This window comes from Ochlerotatus camptorhynchus, unplaced genomic scaffold (assembly GCF_037179485.1).
Source record: "Ochlerotatus camptorhynchus isolate MF236.1 unplaced genomic scaffold, CSIRO-AGI_Acam_v1.1 ptg000033l, whole genome shotgun sequence".
NCBI lineage: Eukaryota > Metazoa > Arthropoda > Insecta > Diptera > Culicidae > Ochlerotatus > Ochlerotatus camptorhynchus.
The window spans coordinates 4,211,696-4,239,505 of record NW_027040524.1 but is presented as its reverse complement, the minus strand read 5'-3'; the positions used below and the strand labels follow the sequence as shown (position 1 = coordinate 4,239,505).

General features: G+C 35.5%; 2 protein-coding genes across 5 annotated transcripts in view; one reads left to right on the top strand and one right to left on the bottom strand.

The window, feature by feature from the left end:
- Positions 1-27,810, bottom strand: part of fry (Protein furry) — a 227,533-nt gene that overhangs the window by 92,569 nt on the left and 107,154 nt on the right. The gene's annotated exons all lie outside the window — the stretch shown is intronic.
- Positions 6,508-21,512, top strand: LOC135709324 (antigen 5 like allergen Cul n 1-like). Its single transcript, XM_065231638.1, has 3 exons — positions 6,508-6,873; positions 7,816-8,060; positions 21,084-21,512. The coding sequence occupies exons 1-3, from the start codon at positions 6,529-6,531 to the stop codon at positions 21,340-21,342; spliced, it is 849 nt and encodes a 282-aa protein (XP_065087710.1). The 5' UTR covers positions 6,508-6,528; the 3' UTR covers positions 21,343-21,512.

The window sequence follows — 27,810 nt, the reverse complement described above, 5'->3', positions numbered from 1 at the left end:
AGCTGTGCTAAAGAGAGGTGCATGAGCACAGTCCCTACAGTCTCAATTTGGCAAACGTCGGCCAAGGTGCTACTCAATTGAGAAATAAAACTAATTGTCACAATATTGAAAGCTTATTAGGATTGGATCGCTACATTTTGTGGAATTATTTTCCATGAAGTAAATAATGTTTTAGATCAAAAAATTTAAATGGTTTTGAAAGTATCAGAATGTATTTCAAATATATATAGCGGCACCAGTGGTGTAGTAATAAGCGTGATTTCCTCTCACACCAAAAGGCCTGGGTTTAATCCCAGTCGGCGCAGCCGAGATATTCTGAGGCATAAAATTTCTGATCATGCCTTCCTTCTTGGTCCCCGGTTCATGAGTTGATGGGTCGATAGGTAGAATCCAGGTGTGGGAGCTGCCTTCCTGGCGTCGGTAGCATTGGTACTCAGTACGTAAAACAAGATCGACGGAAAACAAATCAAGGAAAAAAAAGAAAATTCAAATATGAAGTATTTTAAGATCTTAGATTAAAAAATCAATGCTCTTGGACTTGAACAAAATTATTGGATTCGGATCAAACTGTCTGTGAATGAACTGTCTAGCGAATTTTTATGAGAATGCCACATGAGTTTTGAGGAGAATTCTGAAGGTAATTGTACAAGATGTTCAAGGTTCCAGTATTTAAAAGAACTAAAGGTGAATTTCAAGTTAGTTCTGAAGAGTCAATTGGGAGAATTTGTGAAGAGAATTTCAAAAAACTCTAAAGCAAATTTGAAGAAAAGGAAATGAAATTCAGAAAAAAATACAAAGAGTATGAAACCTACGAAAAACTATATGTTGACATGTATGTCTACAGCTCAGACAAGGCCTCAAATGATAAAGTTATAGACGATCATAATCCTCTACATAAACACTGAACCTACTTTATACTACGACCAATCCTACGACTGAAATTCTCTTAAATGAGATAATTCTGAAAAGGCTCAGCGGAATCTAAAACTGGCGATAGCTTAAACAAATCTTTACGACTCGTTTGAAGATATTGTTTCAAGAGAATTCCTAGGAAAATTCATAAGAAGAGTTTCAATAGAATTTCGAAGAGAATTCCATGGCAATACCAAAAGATTCTGTCAAGGGCATTTTAATAAGATTTTCAAGAGAATTCTGGCGAACATTCCTATGGATTTTTTATGCGATTTTCAAGGAAATTTAGGGATCACATTTTTGGAAAGCTAGGATAGGTTCCAAGCTCCGGAAAATCCTAGATTAATCTGATAAGAATTTAAAGAAAATTCTGATGTACAGTTTAAGAGAATTCTGAGTAGATAAATATAGTGATTTTTCTGAATGGAATTCTTAAAGTATTTCGAGACAGTTATGGAGAAAACTTCAAGGGAATACCGGAGAGAATCATAAGATTATACAGGCGAATGCTGAAAGTAGCTCGCAGACGAAGTTAAGATTTTTTTTAAACATTCTGAGACTTTGATAGAGATCAAACTTTAAGACTCTGGTCAAAGAAAATTATTCAAGATCATGGGGGGGGGGGGCTAAGTGGCGCTTATGGTGTAGTGGTAAGCGTGACTGCCTCACAATCCAAAGGGCCTGGGTTCAATCCTAGTGGACGCCGTCGGGATTTTCTGAGGCATAACATATCTGATAACGCCTTCCTTCTGAAGGGAAGTAAAGCCGTTGGTCCCCGGCTGGGTTGATGGGTCGATAGGTAGGGTCCAGGTGTGGGAGCTGCCTACCTGGCATCGGTAACGTTGGTGATCAGCACGGAAAACAATATCGACGGAAAACAAACCAAAGGAAAAAAAGAACTTAATGAGACATACTTCGTCTGCGAAATTCGGAAAATTTGGTTTTATGGAAACTTATACCTTCGCAAATATCGCCAAATTACCTACTGATTGACGTCCATCAGGGTGGGTCAAGTTTGTAGGGCGGTTCACAACCCTTTGATGCCCACTGCACTTTCGATCTTTATTGAGTCGATTAGAGATTATTAAATTTGAACTAAAAAAAAATCAATTTTGGCCAAACCTGATTACTTAGATTCTTGTAGGTATGCGCGGAGCACTTGGCTAAGGTAAAAGGTTAGTAACTTTTGGCACAGAAGTCGAAGCAATTTGCGATCCCCTGCGCTTCGGTCAGAGAGCGTATAGGGCGTCGTTGTGCCAATTTGGTCGTGGCACATTTCGAGTATGAGAGAGTAATTGCAGTTAGATCAAAAGTGCCTGAGAAAAATGCAAATACTTTCGCAGATTACCCGAAGTTGCGATAGTGAAGGTATGATCACAGACAAGCAGACATAACACTCATAAAACCTTCATCGAAATCGTTTTTAACGGTCAATTTAAATGTTTCTTAGTTGGTAGTACCGCCACTTGTGGTGCACATAAACAATTCCCTAGCGTTTGACGTTTACACACTACAACCATCTGTTGAGTGTATTGCCCATCAAAGTATATACGACAGTTGGCGGTAGGGTTTACAATGATAAATGTTCAATGTGTTGTGTCTGCTTGTCTGTGATATAACATGGAAGTAACGTTAAGATAAAATCAAAACATTGAACAATATAACGCATCACTTTCAGAAATATTTCACTTCGCAACCGATGAACCATTATGACGGCCATAGTCGCAATACAGCTTGTATATTCTTACTTTGGTTGACTATGGTTAGTTTGGGGAATCTGATGAAACTGTTACTTCTTGAAACTGATCCCTTTCGTATTTCTTTCATTCTCTTTTCGCGGTGGAACAGCGACTTTGGACGTGAGCCTCGTCCCAGATCACCATGGCAATTCAATTCAATTCAATGAAACCGACCAAAAAAGGCGGAATCATATCAAAACCAACCAAGGACGATCTACGGAAGGAAATTGCCGGTGAAGCACGGAATGAAATACGAAGCGTTAGAGAAAAAGTCCAAGGGATTTCAAAAGAAGTAATCAACGACGACGGAAAAGCAGAATATGATGAGAGCTTTCCAATTATTAAAAAAAATCAAAATTTAACTAAATGCATCCAAGGTTTGAAAAAATATATTTTCGAGCCTGGAAGTGTGTATGTAATACCAATATCCATTTGATAACGGTGATGCATACATGCGGGGCTTACTGTAAGTGAAAGTAACCTCGGAATGGGCGTGACTCTCCAGGCATTCTGAAATGGGTTGCTGGATCTGCAATAGAGCTATCACCTTCTAACTCCCGGACTAAAGCTGTCTACAATGACCATATATGCGACATTGTAGAGAGAGTTCTTCCATAATAACACTGCCGGCCAGTGGGGGTTAAATTGAACACACAGAAGTCGAAGCAATTTGCTATCTTGGACATAGTTGTTTTGCGTAGTTTTCCCAATCTAAGTCCAAGGTTTGATAAACAAATTTGCAATTTTTGAATAGTTTCGATTCATTTATCATACATTTTCCCATAAAACTTAACAGTTCTCCGCAAATCCAGATCATACACTAATTCGTTCAAATTTAGCATACATCCAAAGTAACACATAAAACATCTTTTTGAAAAATAATACGAACGGCTTGTTATATAAATGTATTATAAGTGATGCAGAAAACATCCCACGTTATATATGAGGTTTATAGATGTTTTCTTCATACTTCCTAGATTCAACATTTTCCAAAATAGTTTTATTTTGCTTTTATCTTTAAATGTTATTTAAAAGTGCATCTTACTGTTTTAATACCACTATAAAACTTGTCGTATACAAAATCAATCTTAGTTGAATTTAAAAAGTTCTTGAAGAGATTCTTAACTTTCCAGATTCACGTAAACATTGACGGCGCCATTGAGCCGGACTGTCTCTTCACGCAGTGATTGACAGTTTCTTATGAGGTATCCGGACGTTTGTTATAAAGAAAGTTGAAAACACTTGTTTATGACATCTCATAAATTAATACAACTGAAAATGTGCAGGTTGTCTAATAAGGAGTTGAAAATACTTTAAAATAACATTCTGTCAATTAGATGTACGCTTTGCTGCTAACAAAACATCTTTATGACGGATCGAAAGCGTGTTGAACGCGGATATAATTTTCATGCACAGTGGTCCAAAATGCAGATTTAGGTGGAATGATATAGTTGAAGATGCTAATTTCAAATAACAGACTGCAGTGGTAATTTTTTTACGATAGATGGAGTAGATGAAAGCATAGAGTTGATAGTTCCGTTAGAGTACGGCAGTGTGAAGATTGTATATAGATATTAGAATAGCGAACTAGGACAACTTTTAAGGAAGGTACAAATCGGTTTTTTCATCTCTCTTTACCAAACTCCCCCTTTGGAGAGGGATGGTGAGGGGTGTCCCCCCCCCGCCACCACTGGCAAAAAGAGATGAAAACCGACCCGTTCAAGTACCAACTGTGTGTTTGAAACAGTTCTACCGATTTTTACCGCACTTCAATTGTTATTTGAAGGAAGGCATCCAGTCGTAGGTTTGGAAATTGCAACATATAGTCAAAGTGGAATGATATGTTTTGAGCCTGAAATTGGAACTTTAGACTAAAAGTCTCTTCTACAAAGTTGTTCCTTCCAGTTAGGCCCTCATTTTTATGACAATGAATTCTAGGGTGGTTCCTATTATCATTAAAATCAAAAATCTAACTTTTTTGTTTGAATAAATTAAGGTATACACTCCTCGGCAAAGTTATAGCTGAGCTAATTTCAAGCAACTTTGTTGAAAATTACTTTTTGTATCTCTTAAATTGGCCGATTTAGAGCTATTTTCTTGAATTGAGTTAGGGTGGCTATAACTTTGCCGAAAAGTGTATACCTTAATTTATTCAAACAAAAAAGTTAGATTTTTGATTTTAATGATAATAGGAACCACCCTAGAATTCATTGTCATAAAAATGAGGGCCTAACTATAAGGAACAACTTTGTAGAAGAGACTTTTAGTCTAAAGTTTCAATTTCAGGCTCAAAACATATCATTCCACCTAAATCTACATTCTGTACCACTGTGCATTGGCAAGAACACGATAGATACATATAACACACCTCTCATCAAGCGGAGTTGGTCTAGTAGGAAGTAATAAGTCTACCACGCCAAGGACCAGTGATTGAATCCCATGCCCAGATATTTTTTTTGTAATTTTTTTTTGCCGCTTTTATTTATGATGTTTCCAAAACATGTATTTAGTTGTATAAGCTCCGCGTCTTGTGCTTTTTAGGTTACATAGATGTATTAAATGACGTATATTAAAGTATTATTGATTCTTTACGTAAGTCATTAAAAAGTATTTTCAACTTCTTTATGACAAGCCGTGTTGCTTGGGATGTTGGGGATCTCAATACAGATCGAAAGAGCAGTGGGGAGCAAGGAGTTGTTAAGTTGACCCACCATTATGTCTATCGTTATTTGGGAAAGTCCTGGGAGCTCGAATGGAAGCGGCTTTATTTTGAATATAATAAGGGAAGACGGGGTTCGAACATCGATATCACTTATGTAGCATGTATGGATGAACCTTTTCAAGCGCATATGTTGTGATGAAACAATACAAATAATTACCGTAAAACGGGGTAACATTGATAGTATTTTTTTATATTGTTTAAAGCGATGAATTTTTCTCAAATTTTATTATTTTAAAACAAGTACTGAGGATTCTAGAGTCAATTCTATAGTAATATGTTTAACGGAAATTATTGCATTTGTACTATTTTTTTAGTTTTATGACCGAACGTCAGTATTTTGAATTGGGGTTACTTTGATAACGCTTGATGAATGTAGAAAATAATGCGAGAAACTCAAACAATTTAGTTCTTGAAATATGAAACTTTGAATGAGTATATAATCAGAAAACATCATAAGGAATAAGGATACAATACTGAATGTGTGATGGCTATATCGGAGATACATTTCATAAATGATGGTTTGAGTGCTTTTTCAAACAGGCAAAAAACAAGAAAATTGTTTTTTTATATATTTTTGAACAATATGTTACACATACTCTTTAAAAACTATATACAATATCAATGTAAACACCCTAAGGTACAATGTGGTACCAATGTTTCGAATTCGTAAAAAGCGCAGAGAGTAAATTTAATCATTGCATTCTCTTACCAAAGTTACTCGCATTATCAAAGATACCCCGTTTTACGGTACTTTAAATGGAACAAAATTAAAAATTAATTTAGTGATATTTAAAGATGTAAAACAAATTCCTTTCACAAAATGTTTGCAATTTTACCGACATTCGGCTCTTCATCAAATCACACTGTCATTATTGGGATAGAACCTGATTTAAGGCTTAAGCGCAGGTGCCCTAAAAAGTGTAGGTGGCTTTTTTGTGCCTCACGTTTAGCTAGCATTTTATTGTCTCACGACAAATCCATAAAAACGTTCACTTCATTTCAAATAACAGAAATTTGCAACTTCCAAGTATCTATAAAAACTATCAGTGTGTATGCAAGTACTTCTAGTGTTGTTGCTAGATTGATTCTAAGCAGTGGACAAATTTGCAATCTTTCATAGTAAAAAGAAAATAAAACTGCTATTTTAAACATAAAATGATTAACACAAACAAAGTCAGCACCAATCACATCAGCGTGACATCAATGGTCTTCAAAACGTATATTATTTTTGCTTTACTGGCCGTGACACTGCACAAAGGAGGTGCTAGTAATGGAGACAAATACTGTGGGAAAGATGTCTGCCCAGAGGGACTACGAAACATTGGATGCGGTTGTGATAGTTCATCCTATGGGGTCCGATGTGCTGGCAGAAACGCCCGTAAAATCAAAATCGACGGCAAACTGAAAGCGCTAGTCATAGAGAAGCACAATATGTGGAGAGACATGTTAGCTTGTGGTTCGGTGAAACCACATCCACCCGCTGCCAGAATGACTGAAGTGGTAACTTGTGTACAGATTGTCTTTTTTATGTTTGTGCGGTTGAATAGAATTGCAAGGCTAACAATGCACTGTGGTCCGGAACGGCAATTTAGCAGAAAAAATATTTACGTCATTTATGTTCGTTTTTGGTGGTCTTCCTAGATGTGTTGTTTGAAATTAAATGATTCTTTTTTATGAAAAAAAAAATGAATAAGAGCGGTTCATATTGAATTCTAATCCGGAATCTTACTTTTTATTACAGAATACATGTGGTTGAGTTACATAAAATTAAATTATCTACAACTTTGCTGAAGACATCAATATCTAACTCTATATTTGATTATGCTAGAGCAATTTCTCTACAAATCAGTTTTGTATTCTAACTATATTATTTTTTTTCGAGAGGTCGATATTCAGAAGACTAAAAACCTGATTTTTTAGGAGCACCCTAATTGAAAGCTGATAAATTACTCAAGCATGGTCAAATAAAGTGCTATATAAATGGTGCCTTCAGCATAGTGTCATAAAATAACATTTGCTACAACTTTGCTCAAGAATTCAACCACCTATTTCAACTTTATTATTACCGTCTCTTGAAAAAGATAGATTCTAAATTTAAAATTCCATAATATACATTTTCCTAAAAATAAGGACCATTTAATTTCAAACAACTTCTAGGAAGACACCAATTACCAAAAAGGTAAATATTTTACTTGATAAACTGCCGTTTTGAACCACAATGCAATGAGTGATTCTCGGTAGAAGCAGGAAGTTCTTATTGGAAATAGTCTAACAAAACATTGCGCTCTAAGAGAAAATCAAAACAACCAACTTATCTATCTAGATACGTTTCCAGAAAGTGCTTTTTAATGTATCGATATCAATATTATGCTGGCTTCGTTATTTTTATACTCTTCAATTTCATCGTCATTTATAAATAAATGCCATCGCAACGCATCACAGACGTGGGACGATGAACTGGAGTACTTAGCCGAATGCAATACAAAAAGATGCGTCTACGGCCATGATCAGTGTCGCAGCACAAGTGAATTTCCGTTTGCCGGGCAAAACATCGCTTCCAAGTTGCTTTGTGGAAGGACAATATTGAAACCAGAAGAGATGATTGTTCTCAGCGTGGATATATGGTTTCAGGAACACAAGAACACCACGCCGAGTATGACTGACCGTTATCCCGGAAAATTACCAGGGTAGGTTTTGTAAGTTGATTCATGCACATAAATGATGGTAGGGTAGAGCACTACTTCGGCCTAATCGCCCATTTTGGGCCTATCGAGCAGAAAACTTCAAATAAATCCATGATTTCAGAGTTAACAAGTCAATTATGCGTTTGGTACGATACTTTAGTTAATAAACTACCGAACGTAGTCAATGAGAACGCGTGGTATGAAAGTTTGCAACCAAAAACAAAAGAAGCGCTCCCACCGAATCAATTTTTATCTTCATACGATAGGCCGAAGTGAATTCATCGGCGTTTCAATGCGTTAGGCCGAGTTTAAAATCCGTAGGCCGAGTTTGGCGTCAAGAAGCAGTGTTGGACTTTTGACAATATCTCAACGATTGGTTTCTCTTTATCAAATCATACGGTACCTACGGAAAGGCAAATAAATTTGAAAGCCATCAGTAATAATAACATTCCGTTTGGTGCTAAACTGATCTAGATTAAGAAAGACTAAGTGCGTGTTATGCTTAATAGGCCGGAAATGGGGTATTTAACCCTAATTATCTAGCACACCTCATGGGAATGATTAAAGTTCCCACAGCATTGAGCAGTGGTTCCTGAATTGCCACTTTAAGCGGAAGTTTACCGCAACGAAAATATTTTTTTCCGGCACATTTATATTTTTCTAAAAATATTAGGAAAAATTATCAAAAATCCAAGGAAATCAGTTTTTTCTTAGATTCCAGAGAAAAATTACATGTGAATATTTTTTTTATCTCACCATGAAAAAAAAATTGAACCCACAGGAATTTCTTGCACGTAAATTTACTTTCGGAAATTAGAAAAAATGTGTTTTTTTTTTAGATTTTTGATATTTTTTTCCAATACTTTTTGAAAAATCAAAACGTAATTATTTTTTCGGAGCAGAGAATTTTCCTAAAACACTTGAGTTGCCAAATCAAATAAAACAGTAATTTAATACGTTTAAGGAACTATGGAACAGTTGTAGGCAAAATAGCGAAAAAAAAAATGTTTGGATGGACCTTCTCCATTTGTATGGAACTTTGTGTAATTGTGTGACATTAGCTATTTTGGATATTGTAAAATTTTCAAAATAACGCCCTTGATTTTTCAAAAAATTGTAGCTCGGCAACGGCATTTCAGATAGAAATGACGTCTGAGACAAAGTTTCAAAGAAAAATAATGTCCTTCAGGGAAAAAATTTACCAAACATGTTTTCATTTATTTATTTATTTTAAGTAAGAATAAAAAAAAATGGTTTTGGCAAATATTTCAAAATGTCCATGCCAGATTTTTCAAACAAACAATTTAAAAATAGCTTTTGAAATACGCAAACTTTTGGAATATTGAAACATGACAAAAATTGTAGATCAAGAACTTTTGGTCAATTTTTTTAACTTTTTGTTTAGTACGTTTTTTGGGGCATTGTTTCACAGAAAATAATTTGAAATGTCTCAAACATTGTTTTTTGAGTATAAATTACATGATAAAAAAAAACGATTTAACAAATTGTTCTAAATTTTTACCAAGTTCTTGTTCTACGATTTTTGTCAATTTTAAAGCGTCCATAATTTTAAAAAAGAATTATAGATTTGAATTTTTAATGAGTTTTATTTTCTATTTTATAAAAATAAAAAATCTTCAAGAACATTTTAAGATATTTAGAATGATAAAAAAAATTAACTACGAAAAACATTGTTTTGTACACACCAAAAAAAAATTTTAATATTACATCCAAGAAAATGCACTTCAATCATGTCGAAAATCTCATGTAATTTTTATGACCTCAAAAAGGAACAAATGCAGAAAAATCAACGTAATGTCAGTTCATGCACTGTATCAATGCTAATGTTGTCCTTTTTGGCAAGTAATATTAGACCATATTTTCGACTCGAGTGAAGTGCATCTACTTTGATGTGATATCAAAATTAATTTTTTGCTGTGTATATTTCCCCAGAAAAAAAACAATATTTTTAGCTTTATCTCAGGCTGTTCCCGCGTTACATGTTTTGTTAATTTCAAAGACCCTATTTTGAAAATTTTACCAGTTCCAAATAAGCCGAATTTTACCAAAAATGTGAACCATTGCCCATAACAAAAAACAATTATGCAAAGTTCCATGGAAATCGGAGGAGAAGGAGTTTATCCTATTCGTAATTTGGCGTGGAATTGCTCGATATGCTAGTATAGATTTATTATATGCTAAAAAGGCGAAATAGTTGACCATAACCCAAGTAACAAATCTAGAGCTGCTTGGCTATATTCAAAATTTATAAAGGTTTTATTGCAGCTGCAACCATTACCTACAGCTTTATGACGGTCATATACAATGCAAGTCATGAAACATTCTTATAGCTATCTACAAAACCCCTATAAAGCTAATTAAAAAACCAACTGATGCTTATGCTATTTTCACTTATGAAAGGTTTTATGATTGCTTTGAAGTATACAAAAAAGTAATATAAATTGCCCTTATAAAACCAAAAAATAAATCCTATCGTTGCTTTATAAGTAAGCGCAATAAAACTAGTTGGCCATGAAACAGTTATTTTAAAACAATTATAAGCATTCAGTTGCAACTTGTCAGAAATGTAAATAGGTGGTTTATTTTTACAACATAGAAAAGAATAAAAACTTTCCGGTACTTCCAAGCGGAGCGCAAAGAAAATCAACAAAATTGTTAGCATGAGCATGAAAACATTTCGTGTATACGTATACGCGACGTAGTGTGCGTAAGAAAAACGTCAGCAATCTCCATGATTCTTCCGTTCTCGCTCGCATATACATGGGGTGACACGGTCGAATCTTGGTCGAAATACATGGAATGGTGACAGTCCTAGGTTGAAATCACGCATAACTTTTCATAAAGGTTAATGTACCATTCAAAACTTTTCTAAATGTTTTTAAAATTCATCGGTTGCACCCGTAGAATAGGAATATACATTTGCCCTCAAATAAAAAAATTAATTCAAGCTGAAAATTGCATAAGGTCCTAAGTAATATTGACATATTCGCTTCGTCAACTTTCTCTTTGCATCCCCACGGTCATGTAAAGACATTCCCAGGTATTTTCAGCACATAAATCGATAAAAGAAGCTTTTATCTAGCATCCAATACGACAAACACATCAAGAAACGGTTCTGTGAATAAGTTATTAACGAAAGAGAAAGTCGACGAAGAGAATCGATCAATGTTACTTAGGACCTAATGCAAAGTTCAGCTTGAATTGCTCTTGTAAAAAAAATAGTTCTCGTAATAAAATCATGCATTATCCTTTTCTGTTCTGCTTTCATCCCATGCACACTGGGCCAAGAATGCAACCTAGCGGAGCAAAATTAATAACTCCGAAACGAAGCAATTTTTTTTCTGTTATTTCACATAACTCGAAAACAGTAGGCTGTGAAGTTTTAACGTATTAAGAAAAGTTGTTTATTTTATCAAGATAACCAACTTTGACAAAGTCGTGAAGTCTTCGAAACACAAATTCAATGCATTAAAAAAAGTTATAGAAAAAAAAAACATGTTCCACTAAAATGAAGAAATCTACAAAACACCAAAATATGCCTCTCTCAAATTTTGATATTTTGTTTATCGAGTATTGCTTATTTTTTGCTGAAAATGTCAAAATTGTGTTTTTTTTTCTCGTTTTTTCAACAATGTCTTTGAAATTTGAAGCTTAATCCAGTATGTTTCTTCACAAAAGCTATTTATTTAATGTATTTTCATAAGAGAAAAATATAACATTATAAAGCTGTAAGCAAAAAAACCGAAACAGAAAAAAACCATATTTTCAAGATTTTTATCTTTAACTCCATATAACTTGGAACCAGTAGACTGTGGAAATTTTACGTCTTTGAAAGACCTGTTCATTTTGTCAAGATAAACAACTTTGCCCAAGACATCAAGTTTCCAAAACGTCAGAGAAAGAAGTTAGATTGTGACACCATCTTTGCGGAAGAGTTTTGAACTATTTGTTTATGTCAATAGATGGTCCTTATTATGATGAGAAATTTTGCCGAAGACACCAAGTCGCGGAAATGCTTCGTTTCGGAGTTATTAATTTTGCTCTGCTAGGTTGCATTCCTGACCCAGTGTGCAATGTAAGCATTAGACATTTTAAGAAATTGCGCTTGGTGTTTTTCTTGCCTGCTGTCTTCTGTCACCATATTGTCATTATGAAAATGCCATTAGCCTTGGAATAAAATCCAAGAAATTTCAATAAAATAATGGCTAAATAAGAGATCCGAAATGATTTCCAGTGTGCATTGGTATGAATTTATGTATTGAGATCTATTTTCTGTAAAATTAAGGTGATTCCATCAAATTCATTTAATTTCTGAAACAATCTATTTTGTTAACTTGAATTATTTTGGAGGCGCATTTATTTAACGCTCATATTATCTCAATATACACGATAACATTTCAAGCGCATATGTTTTGGAACTTCTAAAAAGTAATATATTTTCTTTAAGATTTTCACTAATGTCGCCATGAAACAAAATTGATTGCATGGTGATCTTGACACCAACACTCAAACCTATTTTAACCGCTAAAGATTTCCATTTGGTTTCAGCAGAACAGAACAACAACAAGCTAATTTATGGCGGTTGCTTTGAAGCCAATACAAATTAAATTGGCTTTATAACTGATTTTCACCAAAGCGTCATAAAACTGCTTGGATACAATATTACTCTTATAGAGGCTATGAGAACCTTTTGTAGAGTATGAGGCTTCCTGACAAAAGGTTTTAAGACAGCTTTATTGTGATTCTCAAACATGCTTTATAAACCTTATCAAGAGTGGTCCACTAAGCTGTATGACGGTCTTATAGCGGTTATCAAAAGGTTGTGCTGGAGCTATTAATTTTATTGGCGGTTTTATGAAATTGATCTCAATAACCACTAATAGAGTGCAATAAAACAAGAAATGCTACTTGGGAATAGTGCTAGAATATCAGCCCACAATTAGCACACATTAATGCCAATTAATGTTCGTGATGAAAACGTTAATTATTTTACGCTCGCATTTTCTCGCTTAATCGATTGTGGCAAAATTTAAAAAAAGATTGAAGTGGGCCCAGGACCACATTTCATGGACCAGTGATGACTGGAATAAGGTGATCTGGTCAGACGAGACGAACGTAATGCTATTTGGGTCACCATTGATACCATCAGATACCATAAAATTTTGATCCATGAAATGTGGTCCTGGGCCCAATTCAATCTTTTTTTGATATATATTGCGGATAACCATGGCTTCTTAAGAGCTACTCTGCCCTTAAGACTTTTCTTATGAAGACGATTTCGTACGGATTGTGATGTCAGTTGAATGGAAAACTCGCTTTCAATCTGTTTCGCAATTTTCGGAGCTGATAGTCCCCGGTCCAGCTCCGCCTTCTTCACGATAGCTCTGTCAATTCGGTCAGTTGTCTTTGAAGGACGCCCCGATCGCTTAGCTCGTGAGATAGAACCACGCCTTTTGTACATCTGCACAATCCTAGCGACCGTATATTTGTGAAGCTGGACAATATCGGCAATATCACGGTAGCTTTTGCCAGTTTTGTGATGTTCAAATCAAATTTCGGACACTGATCGAATTTTGTGCTTTTTTGGGTATTTTGCAACAAATAACTTCCAATTTTGAATACGAAACTGATATTTTGAGCACGAAAACTTCATGAGCACTAAATGACAGATAGACACAATGTTTACATTCGATAAAGTTGCAGAATACACACTAAAACTCTGTAAAACACACTTAAGTCATAGTATCCGTTTGGGGGTGAATAAACTTTTTTTGCGTAATTTTTTACAATTTTTCATAATTTATCACATGAAATCTCAAGAAAAGATATAAACGCCGTATTTTCAATGGCAATTTGATAAATAAACATAAATTGATAAATCATGGAGGAACACTCATAAAATTAAACTAATTTTCACCAGAAAAACAAAAAAAATGTAAATTGGTAGGGGGGTGGATAAACTTTTTTTGCATACTGTAGAAAATCGCGACCAAAAACAAGTCGCACTATAATTATTACTCACTCCTTTATTTAACGTCGGTCTCTGTTCCGCAATCTAGTGCCAATCATCGACGGACATCGAATGCCATCCATTGACGGCAATCGAATATGCAGGAAGGCAGCTTCCACACCTGCGTAGGATATCGCACCTATTCACAACACACATGGGCCGGGACCAACGGCTTTACTTCCCTTCCGAAGGAAGAGGTGACCAGAGATTTTTATGCCACAGAAAAAACCCACCGACCTCGGCTGGGGTTGAACCCAGACCCATTGGGGTGAGAAAGCAGTCACGCTTACCACTACACCAGCGGCGCCGGCCACTATATACAGGGTGTTTGGTTTCGGGTTTTACATATTTTCAGGGTATCCTAAAGTTATGAAAAAATCCCCATGAAACATAGGGTCGGAAATGACTGCTAAGTGAGATATTCAACAATTTTTTGTTTTTTTTTTTATATTGCCAACTTTGGTTAGCTATATTTTTTTAATCTTAATGTGGTTTTCTGATTTCAACATACCAAATGAAAGATTAAAGCCTTACCTATCAAAGCTCTTTAGAAAAGAACTCGATTGAAGTTAATTATCATACATTAAAATTGAAAAGTATGTTGAAAGTACCAAAAAAAAAATTGGTGAAATTTCATACATTTTAGTGTTTTTAAGTTGAAAATTTTCATTACTGTTAATTTAGTTGTTCTACAAAACATTCTCCATGCAGTTCCCTAGATTTGTGCGTTTAGTAGTAACCTTGTAGGCTTTATGGTTTCTTCGTAATTATTGATTTAAAACAGCCATAAAAACTTTTGACGTTTTCTTAAAATGCGCTATAGTCACCCTATTCGTTCGTAAGTTCGGCTGTTGCAGTGGACTACGCACATGAAAATTTGATAGAATGTTATTGTAAATGTTGAGATACATTCTTAACTTTCGATTACCGCACATCTCATGCGCCGAGAGAAAACATAACTACGGAGATGTTTCGCGGTATAGAATATTGCTCAGTCTCAGCAGAACAGACAACGAGAGATACCGAATTGGCGAATTCTGAGAGCGGAAGGGAGAGAAGTAGGTAGTGGCAGTGACGCCACATATACAGATTTATCTGTAATCATGCAGATTTTTTTCAATATTTTGATACAGATATCTGTATATACAGATTACAGATTTTTGAAAAATATACAGATTTTTCAGATTTTTTCAAATAAAGGGAATGAATTTTGCATTATTTTTTATATTTATTAATTCCGATAAATAATCGTTTCTTCCGTTTGAGCAGCTTGAATTCAATCTTAGCATCAAACTCAAATCGTATTTTTCACTAAGTAAATTATTATTGTTTTAGCTTCAGATGGACTTGGAATCTTTCGAATGGACTTCTGATGTTCAGATGTTCTGATTTCTCGTTGGAAGGAATATTAGTTTCGCTTTCTATTCCCTCTTCAGATACGAAGTTAATTAAATATATCTTGTCAACTCGGTAAACAAGCCATTTTAGAAAACCCTCAAAGTGGTTGATTACAGTTTGTGAGTCGAATAATCAACTGGATATTTTTATATTTAAAAACGTAATTATAGAAATAAAGAATATTGCATGCAATTTGACTAAACGTCCTGTAAAAGTTCTGTGTTATGTCCAATGTCCAGATAAAGGTTTGCGTAATCTGAGACATAAATCTCGATAACTTTTTCAAAGGGACGTATCAGCTTTTGTAAACAATGCATTTGATCCCCGATTTGGCGTAACTGGTAGCTCACCCACGCATGCTAACTCTACCATCAGATAGAGAAAATAGTCCCCTATCTGCTAGTGGTGTTAGTAAGCGTGTGCGAGCTACCAGTTACGCCAAATCGGGGATCAAATGCATTGTTTACAAAAGCTGATACGTCCCTTTGAAAAAGTTATCGAGAATAAATCAAATTCTAGGGAATTGTGATAGTTACTTCATTAAGGAAATTTTCAGTCGGAAAATATTTGTCTCTTACAACTGGTACTTAATGTTTTGTATTTTTAGACAGTAGAAGAGATACAAAACAGACCAAAAATCAAGATTGTAGGATTTCAAGATTTTTAAAATAGACAAATTCTTTAGAGAGCAAACTTTAGTAATTTTTCATGATTCTAAACATTGAACAAACTCCTTCTGAACTATGAGTTTGCTCAATGGAGATTTACGTAAATTCGCATTGAGACCATAATATAGAAACTATACAGATTTTTGTCAGCCAGATACAGATTAAAAAGATTTTTTGCGATGAAAATACAGATTGAACTTCGACAAAATGTGGCATCACTGGGTAGTGGTAATAAGTCGATGTCCCTTTTATTTCATAGCACTCGCATCTCAGCTGCGGTGCTGTTTCGATGGAGGAGTGTGCAGCTCCTTTGCTTCTGTATACACACTTAGATTTTTTTACAGGAGTCAGTATTTTTTTACTGGATTTTTGGATTACTTAAAAACTCGGTTAAAATTCAAATGACTGTTATTCGTAAAGATTGGATAAAATCGAAATTTTATTTGTCATCATTACACGGGGTTAACAGAAGTAAGTCTGTAAATTATCGTAACACATTTTCTCAACTTTAAATTTTTCACAGATTTTTCAAATTTTACCGAAGAGTTTCGCAATTCAAAAACTCAGTAAAAATTACTGACTGGATAAGTGTGTACTGATGTATGGTTGGTGAAGAGGCTAGCATCTGGAGGGTATTCTCGGGCTAGTGAATGCCACCCATCCCCACTAATAATTCAGTAATACACTATTTATTAATTTCTGTTTGATATGTTTACAAAGTTTGACAAACAGAAATCAGCATTGTGTGTGTAGTGTAGTTACCCTCCGGTTTTGGAGGCGAACCAGCCCAAGGCTGAAAGCCTCATTAATAAAGTTAAATAATAATAATAATAGTGTAGTTACCAATTTTCCAAGTCATAGACTTCAGATAACTGTTCAAAGTCCCAGATTTATTTTTACGGAATGATGAACAAAAAACCAAAGACCACTATGACAAACACGATCGATCTGAAGGGATCTTTGGCTGACTAATGAAAAGCGGGAGACACAAATCGCGATACTGCCCGAGATTAACTCCCTAGAAAACTAGAAGTGGCAGTGAAAGTGTCTATGATTTGTGGACGCTGAATCGTATCACCTTAAGAACTCGGTATGTTCCATTAATATGTTGTTGATCTAGATCTCCAAAAGCTCATGGAAGCATGAATTCGCATAATTCTCAAATGATCTATATGCCTAAAAAAAATTTGTGATATACAAAGATGTGTTACCAAAATATTTAAAATGTATTGGAGATATTTTACAGGTTAATACATATCTTGTTCGATTTCCACTTTTGAGCATTTTGAATCTCCGTTCGAAATATAATTTGAGCTTATCAATACGATGATTCGACTTAATGATAGAATGGGTAAACCTTCGGGAAGCCCCATAATATAATTTCCCAAGTAACAATTTTGGTTTTATCATGTTTTTGAAGAGGCCTTATAGGTTTAGAAATGAATTAAAAGACCACATTGAAATCGAAAATGTTGCATGCACACTAATCCAGGCCTCCGTCGTTCGGTAAATTTTGAACTACAGAACTGTTCGGTAAAAGTTTAAAAATCAGTGAAAAATCCAATTATTAAAAAAATTATCCTGAACTTGTACAGAAGTTGTTCAGTTTACCCCATTTATTGATGAAAAATAAAATTTATAAATTTTCTTGATATCCCACGTGTAACGGTCATTTGAATTTTACCGAGTTGTTCTGCTGTTCAAAAACCCGGTAAATTCCTACCGACTTCGGTGATCTGAATTAAGTGTGTGTGTGGTTTGAAATATTAGGTTTTCCAAAATTCCTGAAGTTCTTTATTCTTTTTTATTAATTTATATATTATATTATTATATAGGGGAATTTACGTATTCTCGGCAACCTAAGCAGCGACCTTCTTTCTATAGCCTTTTTCTCTAAGGAACGCACACATATGCAGTATTGGTTTGTTTACAATCTTTTGCTGCCAACTGCTCTAACAATTTCAGTCGAAAGAATTGTCAAAAACTGTTTTGAAACGCTTTTACAAAGCTCCAATCTTCTCTAGTGAGAGCGAGTATTGTCGGCAACCAGTTTTTCTTCGGCAACCGTTCCATTTGAACTGCATGTAAATCTGCTGTTCTATTATCGGCAACTCGAAATCAGCTACAATTTGTAGTGCGTGTGTTGCATTTCAAGAAAACCTTGCTAGATTGCTTTTTCTCAGTGGTAAAAATATAGTCAAATTGAAGCTGAAAGCATAAATAATCGTTTGCATGCATTCAGCGAAGTGTTTTCGTAAGAAAATCCAGTGAAAATAGTGTTTCAATTTGTGTTGCCGAAAATAGTCTGTCATGCCGAAGCCGTCATTTCCCCTATTATATTATTATATATTATATTATTATGTATTATATTTTTATATATACACTCAGGTCTTTTTTTACACGGGGGATACGGTCCGTGTAAAAAAAACCGTGTAAAAAAAAAACGAACGAGATTTTGATTTTTCGCATGCTTAAAAGTTTTTAAAAAATCGGATTTTGATGCCATTTGTAATTAAAGCATGATATGGTCCATATAGACATATTTTAAAAATTTCTGTATTTACACCAAAAACTGTGATTTTTTTTTTTAAGTATGCCATTCGATTACAAATAGCTTGAAACGGATAACGTGATTGGAATCAAGTCGATAGGTTGTATCGTTGTCGAGAAATCGTTAAAAACGTACCGTGTAAATCGTGGAAAACCGTGTAAAAAAAGACTTCAGTGTATTATATTTTTATATATTATATTTTTATATATATTATATTATTATATATTATATTATTATACGTTATATTATTATATATTATATTATTATGTATTATACTATACATAATAATCAAGGTATTCTACGATATCCTGACTAATCTTGTGTGATTATGATTAGCACAAAATGCAGAAATTATTTTTAATTTATCCCTGGACCAATCATCTCATGATTTTTTTTAAGATCGTTGATTGTGTACGGTGTCGAACATTTGCAGGCCAAGCATGAGGGTATACAAGGAGTTTCAGATCGGACATTTTTTAATTGGCATGAATTTGCTTCTCTATCTTCAAGTAGCTTCGTGTTAGGCTTTATATTAACACTACTTTACTCGGAAAATTGTAGCAAAATAATTCAAAAAATGTTCATCAAATGAAAACCAAAAGGAATTCTAAAAAAATACTCTGTAAGCTATCTTGGTAGCTCCACATGCTCCAACAAACGAAAGAAAAGAATAGATTTGTTTTGTAATTTTGAGGAATTTTGATACTTTACCACAGTTAAAGCATAATATGAAAATTGTAAACAGAAGTGTAAACAAATGAATATAATTATACATATTTAAAAAAAAATATTGATTCCATGTAAAATTGCAAGTTTTATAAGGGTTTAAATGATTCTCGAAGACCAAATGATGGCCTACAAGTATATGATAAAACCAAAATAGTTACTTAGGATGAGTATACATTATCTTTCCCGGTGCGATTGGGTTTTCCCGCATTTTCCCGGCAAATCCGAATTCCCGGATTTCCCGGTTCGCCCGGTTGGATGGACACCCTGCAAAAATACCCTATTGATGGGTATTTGACAGTATTTTCCGTTTTTTCTTAAATCGGAAGCTACCATCTTGGATTTAAAAATAACGTCGGATATCAATTTCCGGCCTCTAGACGTCATCCAGATGCCACAAGTACCCATATTGATGGGTACATATTTGATATCAAACATCCCTAATCTAAACATAAACTGTTCGGAGTCTATCCGGATACTAGACTCCGGATATACTTGACAATTGAGATAAATCGAAGAACAACAACTTATGGTCAAATTTTTGAAAATACGCTATGTGTAATTTTTGCACAGAAAACGATTTGAAATGTTTCAAATGTTGTTTCATGTGTAAAAAAAAACATAAGGAATCATACAAACACGTTTGATGAAAAGTTGATGTTATACGATATTTGTCAAATTGCAAGATTCCATGGTTTTCAATAATTCAAAAGTTTAAATATTTCATGAGCTTTTTATAAAAAAAATATAAATATTGAATAATTCTTTGAATATTAGGGGAAATGTCTCTAATGTTGGCCTATGGATCTAAGATTGGGCCCATAGCTAAAAATCTGCTATTTATCAATTTTATCTAGATGAACGCGTTATTGGGACGTTACTAATGGATATTTTTGGTTGCTATTGAAAATTTAGTCGATTACTGAATGTATGTATGGGCCCAAATTAGGGACACTTAGGGCGACATTACCTGCATTTCCCCTATATTGAAATTTATTGGACCACTCTAACATGAAAATTGTCACCCTATTGACAAAATAGAAAAAAAAAACACAAAACTACCAATTTTTACGAAATTCTGAGAACCACTATATCGTTTTGTTATGGAATGGCTGAAGGTTTTTTACCCTGAACTACTAGTTTAACTACTGAACTATTATTTAGAAAACTGTCAACGTTCCGTTCAATTGGTTGAAGTACGAGAACATTCTTTGAGAAATTAGTAAATCATGTTGAATCTGAGAAAAAAATGATTTTTAAGATTGTCGATATAATTTTTCGATACATTTAGAAAATTAAATAAAATGTGAATTATTCAGCGGGGCACGGTACACACTATTCCAGGCCTCTGCCGTTAGGTAAATTTTGAACCACAGAACTGTTCGGTAAAAGTTTAAAAATCAGTGAACAATCCAATAATTAGCTAATTTATTCTGAACTTCAGACTGTTCAGTTTACCCTATTTGTTTATATAAAATAAATTTGATTTCCCACGTGCAACGATCATTTAAAAATTTTACCGACTTGTACTGCTGTTCAAAAACCCGGTAAATCTCTACCGACTTCTGTGACCTGAATTAAGTGTGTATGCTTCGCATGTTCTCATTAATTAATAATCCTCATCAATAATCCCAAATTCCTATAATTCTCAGGGGTCCTATTGGCCATTTTACGGTAATGGTTAATGACATCGTCCGGCGCATCGGATGCAGTTTCATCGTGTACGAGGAACAAGGGAAACGTAAGAACCAAAATTGTCATAAGTACTATTTGGTATGTAATTACTCCTACAGTAATTTCGTGGGAGAAAAAACCTACACCAAAACCCAGGAACCGGCCAAGGAGTGCTTTTTTCGTTCCGATCAGTACTCGTGTTTATGCGGCAGCAACCAACCCTCCAACCCCGAATAAATTTAGATCAGGCTTATCAAACAACCCTTTCGATAACGGCGATGACGATAAATGGCTATCACCACGTTAATCGTTAAAAATATCAAAATGGAAATAAAGCACACTGTGGGGAAGTGAAAAGAATTATGTTTCATTCAAACGGAAACCAACCTAGAACAATGCACATTGTGTACTGAACAGAAAAACCAAATAACCTACTGCTAAAATATGAATTATGCTTTCGTTGCTTCCTTAAGACGAGCTAGGGTTGTTTGTAGCTATTTTATGGAAGGTTACTTGTCTCCAACTAGCGTTTCTCTTACCGGAAAGTCCCGATAATCGGAAAGTGCTTTTATATAATAAATATCTAATCGTAGAAATACAGTTATAAGATACGAAACGGTTAATTGACAGCTTTTATCCCAATCAATGCATGAATTTGTATATCGTGTGGAAAGCATCATGATTTTCTATGCACAGAGAAGCCGAGGAAATTTACAATCCGATTTTTTTTTTCTAGATCGGACCGGGAATTGAACGCACAGCCTTCAGCTTGGTAACTTATTAGGCTATCAGAGGACCCTAAAATAACTTCAACATATTGAAGGTTAAGTGTGACTTGGCCGGTGATGAGAATTAATTTCATGACCTTCAGCGTGAGAGGCATAGAACCTAACGCCTGTCCCATTAACACAAAGAGCAGTGAAGCCATTCTAATGAAACCGGTGTGGAAATACCAAGTATCGAGAATTAAAAAATCTATTTATTTTAACCGTAAAGTAAAGAATGCTATCAAAGTTTCAACAATGGCCAACAGCCACAGTACCGTCGTTTAACCGTCTTTAAATGGAATGGAATAACCGGCTGGAATTTAATTTTCGCTAGAATACCCTTCTATTGACATCGAAGCGTTCGCCATACTGAGCAATAAAATTGCTTTGGTAAAGAAGGATAAAGTATCAACCCATGGAGAGCTCAGCACAATTCTATTATTTGTAGGCACCCACGAATTGACGACACTGCTAGGATCAATAGAATCAACGAGCAACAACAATAGCAGATGCTGTTGATATCCGGAGGAAAGTGGATATAAAGGGTGATACGGTCAAAATTTGGTCAAGGGAAAACGCGTGTAAATCGGTGAAATCGTTTATTTAAAAAATCAAATTAAATTTCTTTTTCAAGTTCAATTAGTATAAAATTCAGGAAAAATATTCAGTTAGGCTTCCGCTTTTCCAAATCCGAATTGCCGGGCCTTACGCTTGACCCCTGCCATCAGATTTTGTACAGCCACCTTGTCCACCTTCTTCGCCGCAGAAAGCCAGTTTGCCTTGAACTGCTGCTCGCCCTTAGCAGTTTTTTTGGTCTTCTTTAGGTTCCGCTTGACAATAGCCCAGTATTTCTCAATTGGGCGGAGCTCTGGCGTGTTGGGAGGGTTCTTGTCCTTGGGAACCACCTGCACGTTGTTGGCGGCGTACCACTCCATAGCCTTTTTACCGTAATGGCAAGATGCCAAATCCGGCCAAAACAGTACGGAACAACCGTGTTTCTTCAGGAAAGGCAGCAGACGTTTATTCAAACACTCTTTCACGTAAATTTCTTGGTTGACAGTCCCGGAAGCTATGAAAATGCTGCTTTTCAAGCCACAGGTCAGATGGCTTGCCAAACCAGATATTTCTTTGCGAACTTTGACAGTTTCATGTGCTTGAAAACATCTGCTACCTTTCCCCTTCCTTTTGCCGTATAAAACTCCTGTCCCGGAAGCTGCTTGTAGTCGGCTTTGACGTAGGTTTCGTCGTCCATTACCACGCAGTCAAACTTCGTCAGCATCGTCGTGTACAGCCTCCGGGATCGCGCTTTGGCCCTCGTATTTTGTTTATCATCGCGATTTGGAGTCACTACCTTCTTGTAAGTCGATAGTCCGGCTCGTTTTTTGGCTCGATGCACGGTTGTCGACGATACACCCAGCTTATTTGCGGCATCTCGGAGAGAGAGGTTAGGGTTTCGCTTGAAACTACCGGCAACTCTCTTTGTCGTCTCAGCGGCTTCCGCTTTTCGATTTCCCCCCGATCCAGACTTCCTGGCTGTCGACAAACGTTCCCCAAACACTTTAATTACATTTGTAACGGTTGATTTGGCATCTTTAGCGATTTTGCCAACTTTGCGTGCGAGTAGCTCGGATTTTCGCGATGCGCGAGCAAAATTTTGATACGCTGCTCTTCTTGCTTGGACGGCATTTTGACAACTGAAGAGTGAATTCCAAAATCAAAATAGGAGCAACATTCTACACACACACACACCTTCAAAATGAGGGGTGTTCAGGTTTTTTAAATGCAAAATTGAAAGAAATACGTCAAGTTGATATTGACCAAATTTTGACCGTATCACCCTTTAAAAGCAAATAGCTTGTCTATCGATCGGTGAACCAAATCAATTTGAAAGTAATCAAAGCTAAATCAAGTCAATAAATTGTATGATTCAATCGATAGTACATTAGGACTTTTTTATCCTTGATTTGTATTCCGTCGATCTTGTTTTCCGTGCTGAGCACCAATGCTACCGACGCCAGGGAGGCAGCACCCACATCTGGACCCTACCTATCGACCCATCAACTCATGAACCGGGGACCAACGGCTTTACTTCCCTTACGAAGAAAGGCGTGATCAGAGATGTTATGCCTCAGAACATCTCAGCGGCGCCGACTGGGATTGAACTCAGGCCTGCTGAGGTGAGAGGTAGTCACACTTACCACTACACCACCGGCGCCGCTTGTATATTAGGACTTTGTCTTGACTTTGATTGCTCGTATTTAATTTAATGAAAACGGTGTATAACGGTAACGGATTGAAAATTCTGCTTCATCAAACCATCATTCTATCCACCAGTAGACATAAAAAAAAGAAATTTACACAAAAATAGTAATAGCAAAACGTGATTAAAAAGCGAGGGGTTGCGTCCGAGACACGGCCGCATTATTGATGACCCAAGTAACAATTTGGGTTTTATGAAGGTTCTGTAGACCACGATTTGAACTACTTGGGGAAGGACTATGAGATTTTAATCGATGCTCCATTTAATCTTCAATTCATAAGTCGAAGTGTGTTTATCATCTACCCATAATCGTCCATTCAAAACCAATTTTTCAATTCCCGGTTTTTTTCCCTGTTATTTAAAAAAAAACTCAAACATCGCCCCTGCCTTAAACAGAAAAGACGTTAAAATAACTGTTTATAGGTAATCATATATTTTTACAGCACAAGATATACGATGATTCGATTTAATGATAGATTGGGTAAACCTTCGTGAAGCCCCATAATAGAATTTGTTTTGTTTATTACGCTTTCCAAAATGCCTGGAGTTCAGATCTTAATTTTTTATTGTTATAGTCACTTTAACACTCTTGGATCATTCGTGACATATACGGGTGAGATTTGAACTCATGACTTTGGTGTGAGAGGTATGGATTCAAATCTTTATGTCTACGATGTCTTGACTCCTGACTATTCTTTGTGCCTGATTAGCACAAAATGCAGAAATTAATTTTTAATTTATCGCTGGACCAATCATCTCATGATTTTTTTAGATCGTTGATTGCCGGGCATGCAAGAAGTTTTCGATCGGACATTAGCTTGAATCTGCTTCTCTATCTGCAATTAGCTTCGCAACAGGATATATCTCGCTCAGGCTTTATACTATAACTACTAAACTCGAAAAACTGTTGCAAAATATTTCAAACCCAATGACACCGCAAGAAATTCTAAGAATTACTCTTTAAGCTATCGTGGTACAAGTGCAAGAAAAGATTTTTTTTTTATTTTGAAGATTTTTGAATATAATTATGCAGGGTTAATGTCCTTAATGTCGGTGTAGCATTCACAGCAATAAGTACACCACCACCTGATTTTTACCTGTTAATGATAAATCGCGGTCACATCGAAAAACACATAATTTTTTACCAAAGACCTCTTCGCTATTGATACAATCAGACCAACTAGTTTCTGTTCCAATTATTATATGATATGTGCATCCGCTTATTTTATTTTGAATTTCATTTATTTTATACGCACTACGCATACGGTTAAAATTTTGGCAATAGACTGTAAAGAAAAAAAAGAGCTACATCGTAGGTTGATAATTAACCGGTGGTTTGTTGAAGACATTTTTTGCTGCTGAAAGAAGCTCTCGATCAGGTGGAAGTGTTTTTGTTATTGCTGTTAATGTTATCCTGGTCGTTATGTCGAATGATGCTCCGGTGGCCGAAAATGTTCCAACTATCAGATTCCTCCGGAAGCATCCCTCGGTAGTTTGTTGTATCTTTCACCAGATGGTTCTCTCTACTTACTCCGGAAGATTCTTCTAACTTCTCATGGAAAATACATTCAATTTTACCCAGAAGTTGTGACTTATTCTGCAAAAGTCTTCCGACGTCTTCTTGATATTTCGTCCAGCTTCTTCTTCATTATTTTGTATGGTCAATAACGGCATCGGCCACGTCTTTAAGGTCATTGGGGAAGTAAAGAAATGTTCTACATTCGTTGTTACTAGACTCTGAATACACCTCTGCATCAAATACAGATTCACTTTGGAAAATGAGACGGTCTTTTAAAGCATGGTGAACAAATGATACGACCCTATCAACTGAGTAATGTAAACGGGCCTTCTCAGTAAGCAGAAACGGTCACTCTAAGGCTACCGAGCCTGTTACATCATGAGCCGATCCCGAAAAAAATAAGCACTTCATATGAAATGACGTCGCCGTAAGCATTCAATATGTTTTTGAAACTGGATCGAGCAAAAGTAATATTTTACCCAAAGTGCCGATTTTTAATCATTAGCGATGTTTTACAATACATCAATGCTACGACTTTCAGTCTTCTATAGAAGCCTAGGATTGATCCCAATATAGCTAGCTTAGAAAGCAGAACTGAATTTTACTGAGAATATAACTTTTTTTTTATTATCAAACGTTCAATTGCAATTTTGTGCTTTATATAAAACAATAATTGATGTCTAGATTATAGAATCATTAATATATCCATAATCAACCATGACTTCAATATTTCCTGCTCCGTAGTGACAATTTTAGTGACTCCGTAGTTACAACTTATAGCCCAGTATCTTTCGATCGGCCGCAATTCCGGTGTGTTTGGGGGATTGAGATCCTTCGGCACGAAATTGACCCCATTCGTCTTGTACCACTCAAGAACGTCCTTGGAGTAGTGACAAGAGGCTGGATCCAGCCAAAACATTGTGGTAACGATGTTTGATTTGAGAAACGGAAGCAATAATTTCTTCAGGCACCCATTCATACTTGGTCATTTACGGTTGTAGTTATTACGAAAGGTTTTATCCGTTTTCCGTACGAACAAATCGCCGCAAAATCAAGAATTTCTGGGGGAACTTCGACACTTGCTGTTTCCTGAGGGACTCTGAAACATCGAACTTATCTTTCGCAGTAACATTTCCATTTTTTTTTGTCAGGTGCAGTTTTTTCGCAACATCTCGAACGGAATAGTTAGGTTTGCGTTTGAAGGCAGCAACCATTCGCTTGTGATGTTCAACGCAGTACGGAACACTTTTCTTGCACTCTCTTGTTTCCGATCGACAGTTAAACGTTTTCCGAAACGTTTTATGACACGAGAAACAGTAGATTGTTGGATTCCCAACATCTTTCCAAAAGATGTGGGTTGTTGAAGTGAGAGTGCATAATTTTTTCGCGTACGCGCTGTTCCTTCGACTACATTTTCAAAACTTCAATAAAACTCACGCAGTGTAAACAATACACGCTGAGGCCATCTCACCCAAAATTTCATTAAAATTAACCCAAAAATATTGATATTGCTCCACCCCACCAAATACATCATCCCGCTGACGCGTTTTTCACTATTTTCCCCTTTGTACTCAGCTAATAAGGATGAAGTCACATCTTTCTCGACTCGATACGTGATGCATTATTGTTTTGATGTATAATAAGCATTTTAACTCGTGTTGTAAATTATTTTTTTCATATTCATTTGTTTAGAACAGTAGTGCGATTTCATAATACATTCAAATAGATTCAATGCGCAATAGACCTGAAGTGATGTTGTGACATTTTTAATATTTCACAGTATAAAACATTTTATTAAGGTGCATACTACCGCTATTTGCATAGGAGTCCAATGTCCTATGGATTTCCTATTCACATGGGACTGTTTTGCGAAAAGCGGCAGTATAACACTTCCAACTTATGTGCATTACCATTAAATAACATATATCCTTGAAATGTGAATGTGCATTTGAAAAATCAAGTGTTTAAACACTTTAATCAAACGTGTAGATTTATCTGAGTGTATGACAAATACATAATCTACAGTTCCATCATCATTCCGGAAACGGTCAAATTGGGTCATTAGCTCGTTTGTCATAGTATTGCTGCTCAATACATGCCAAAATGTATGTTATACTATTGGCACAATAACCCCATTCCATTATAAAAAGCCCTCCTAG

Coding starts and splice junctions, on each gene's coding strand:
- LOC135709324 (XM_065231638.1), top strand. CDS start 6,529: ATGATTAACACAAACAAAGTCAGCACCAATCACATCAGCGTGACATCA. Junction 6,874..7,815: donor CTGCCAGAATGACTGAAGTG/GTAACTTGTGTA, acceptor AACGCATCACAG/ACGTGGGACGATGAACTGGA. Junction 8,061..21,083: donor TATCCCGGAAAATTACCAGG/GTAGGTTTTGTA, acceptor TATAATTCTCAG/GGGTCCTATTGGCCATTTTA.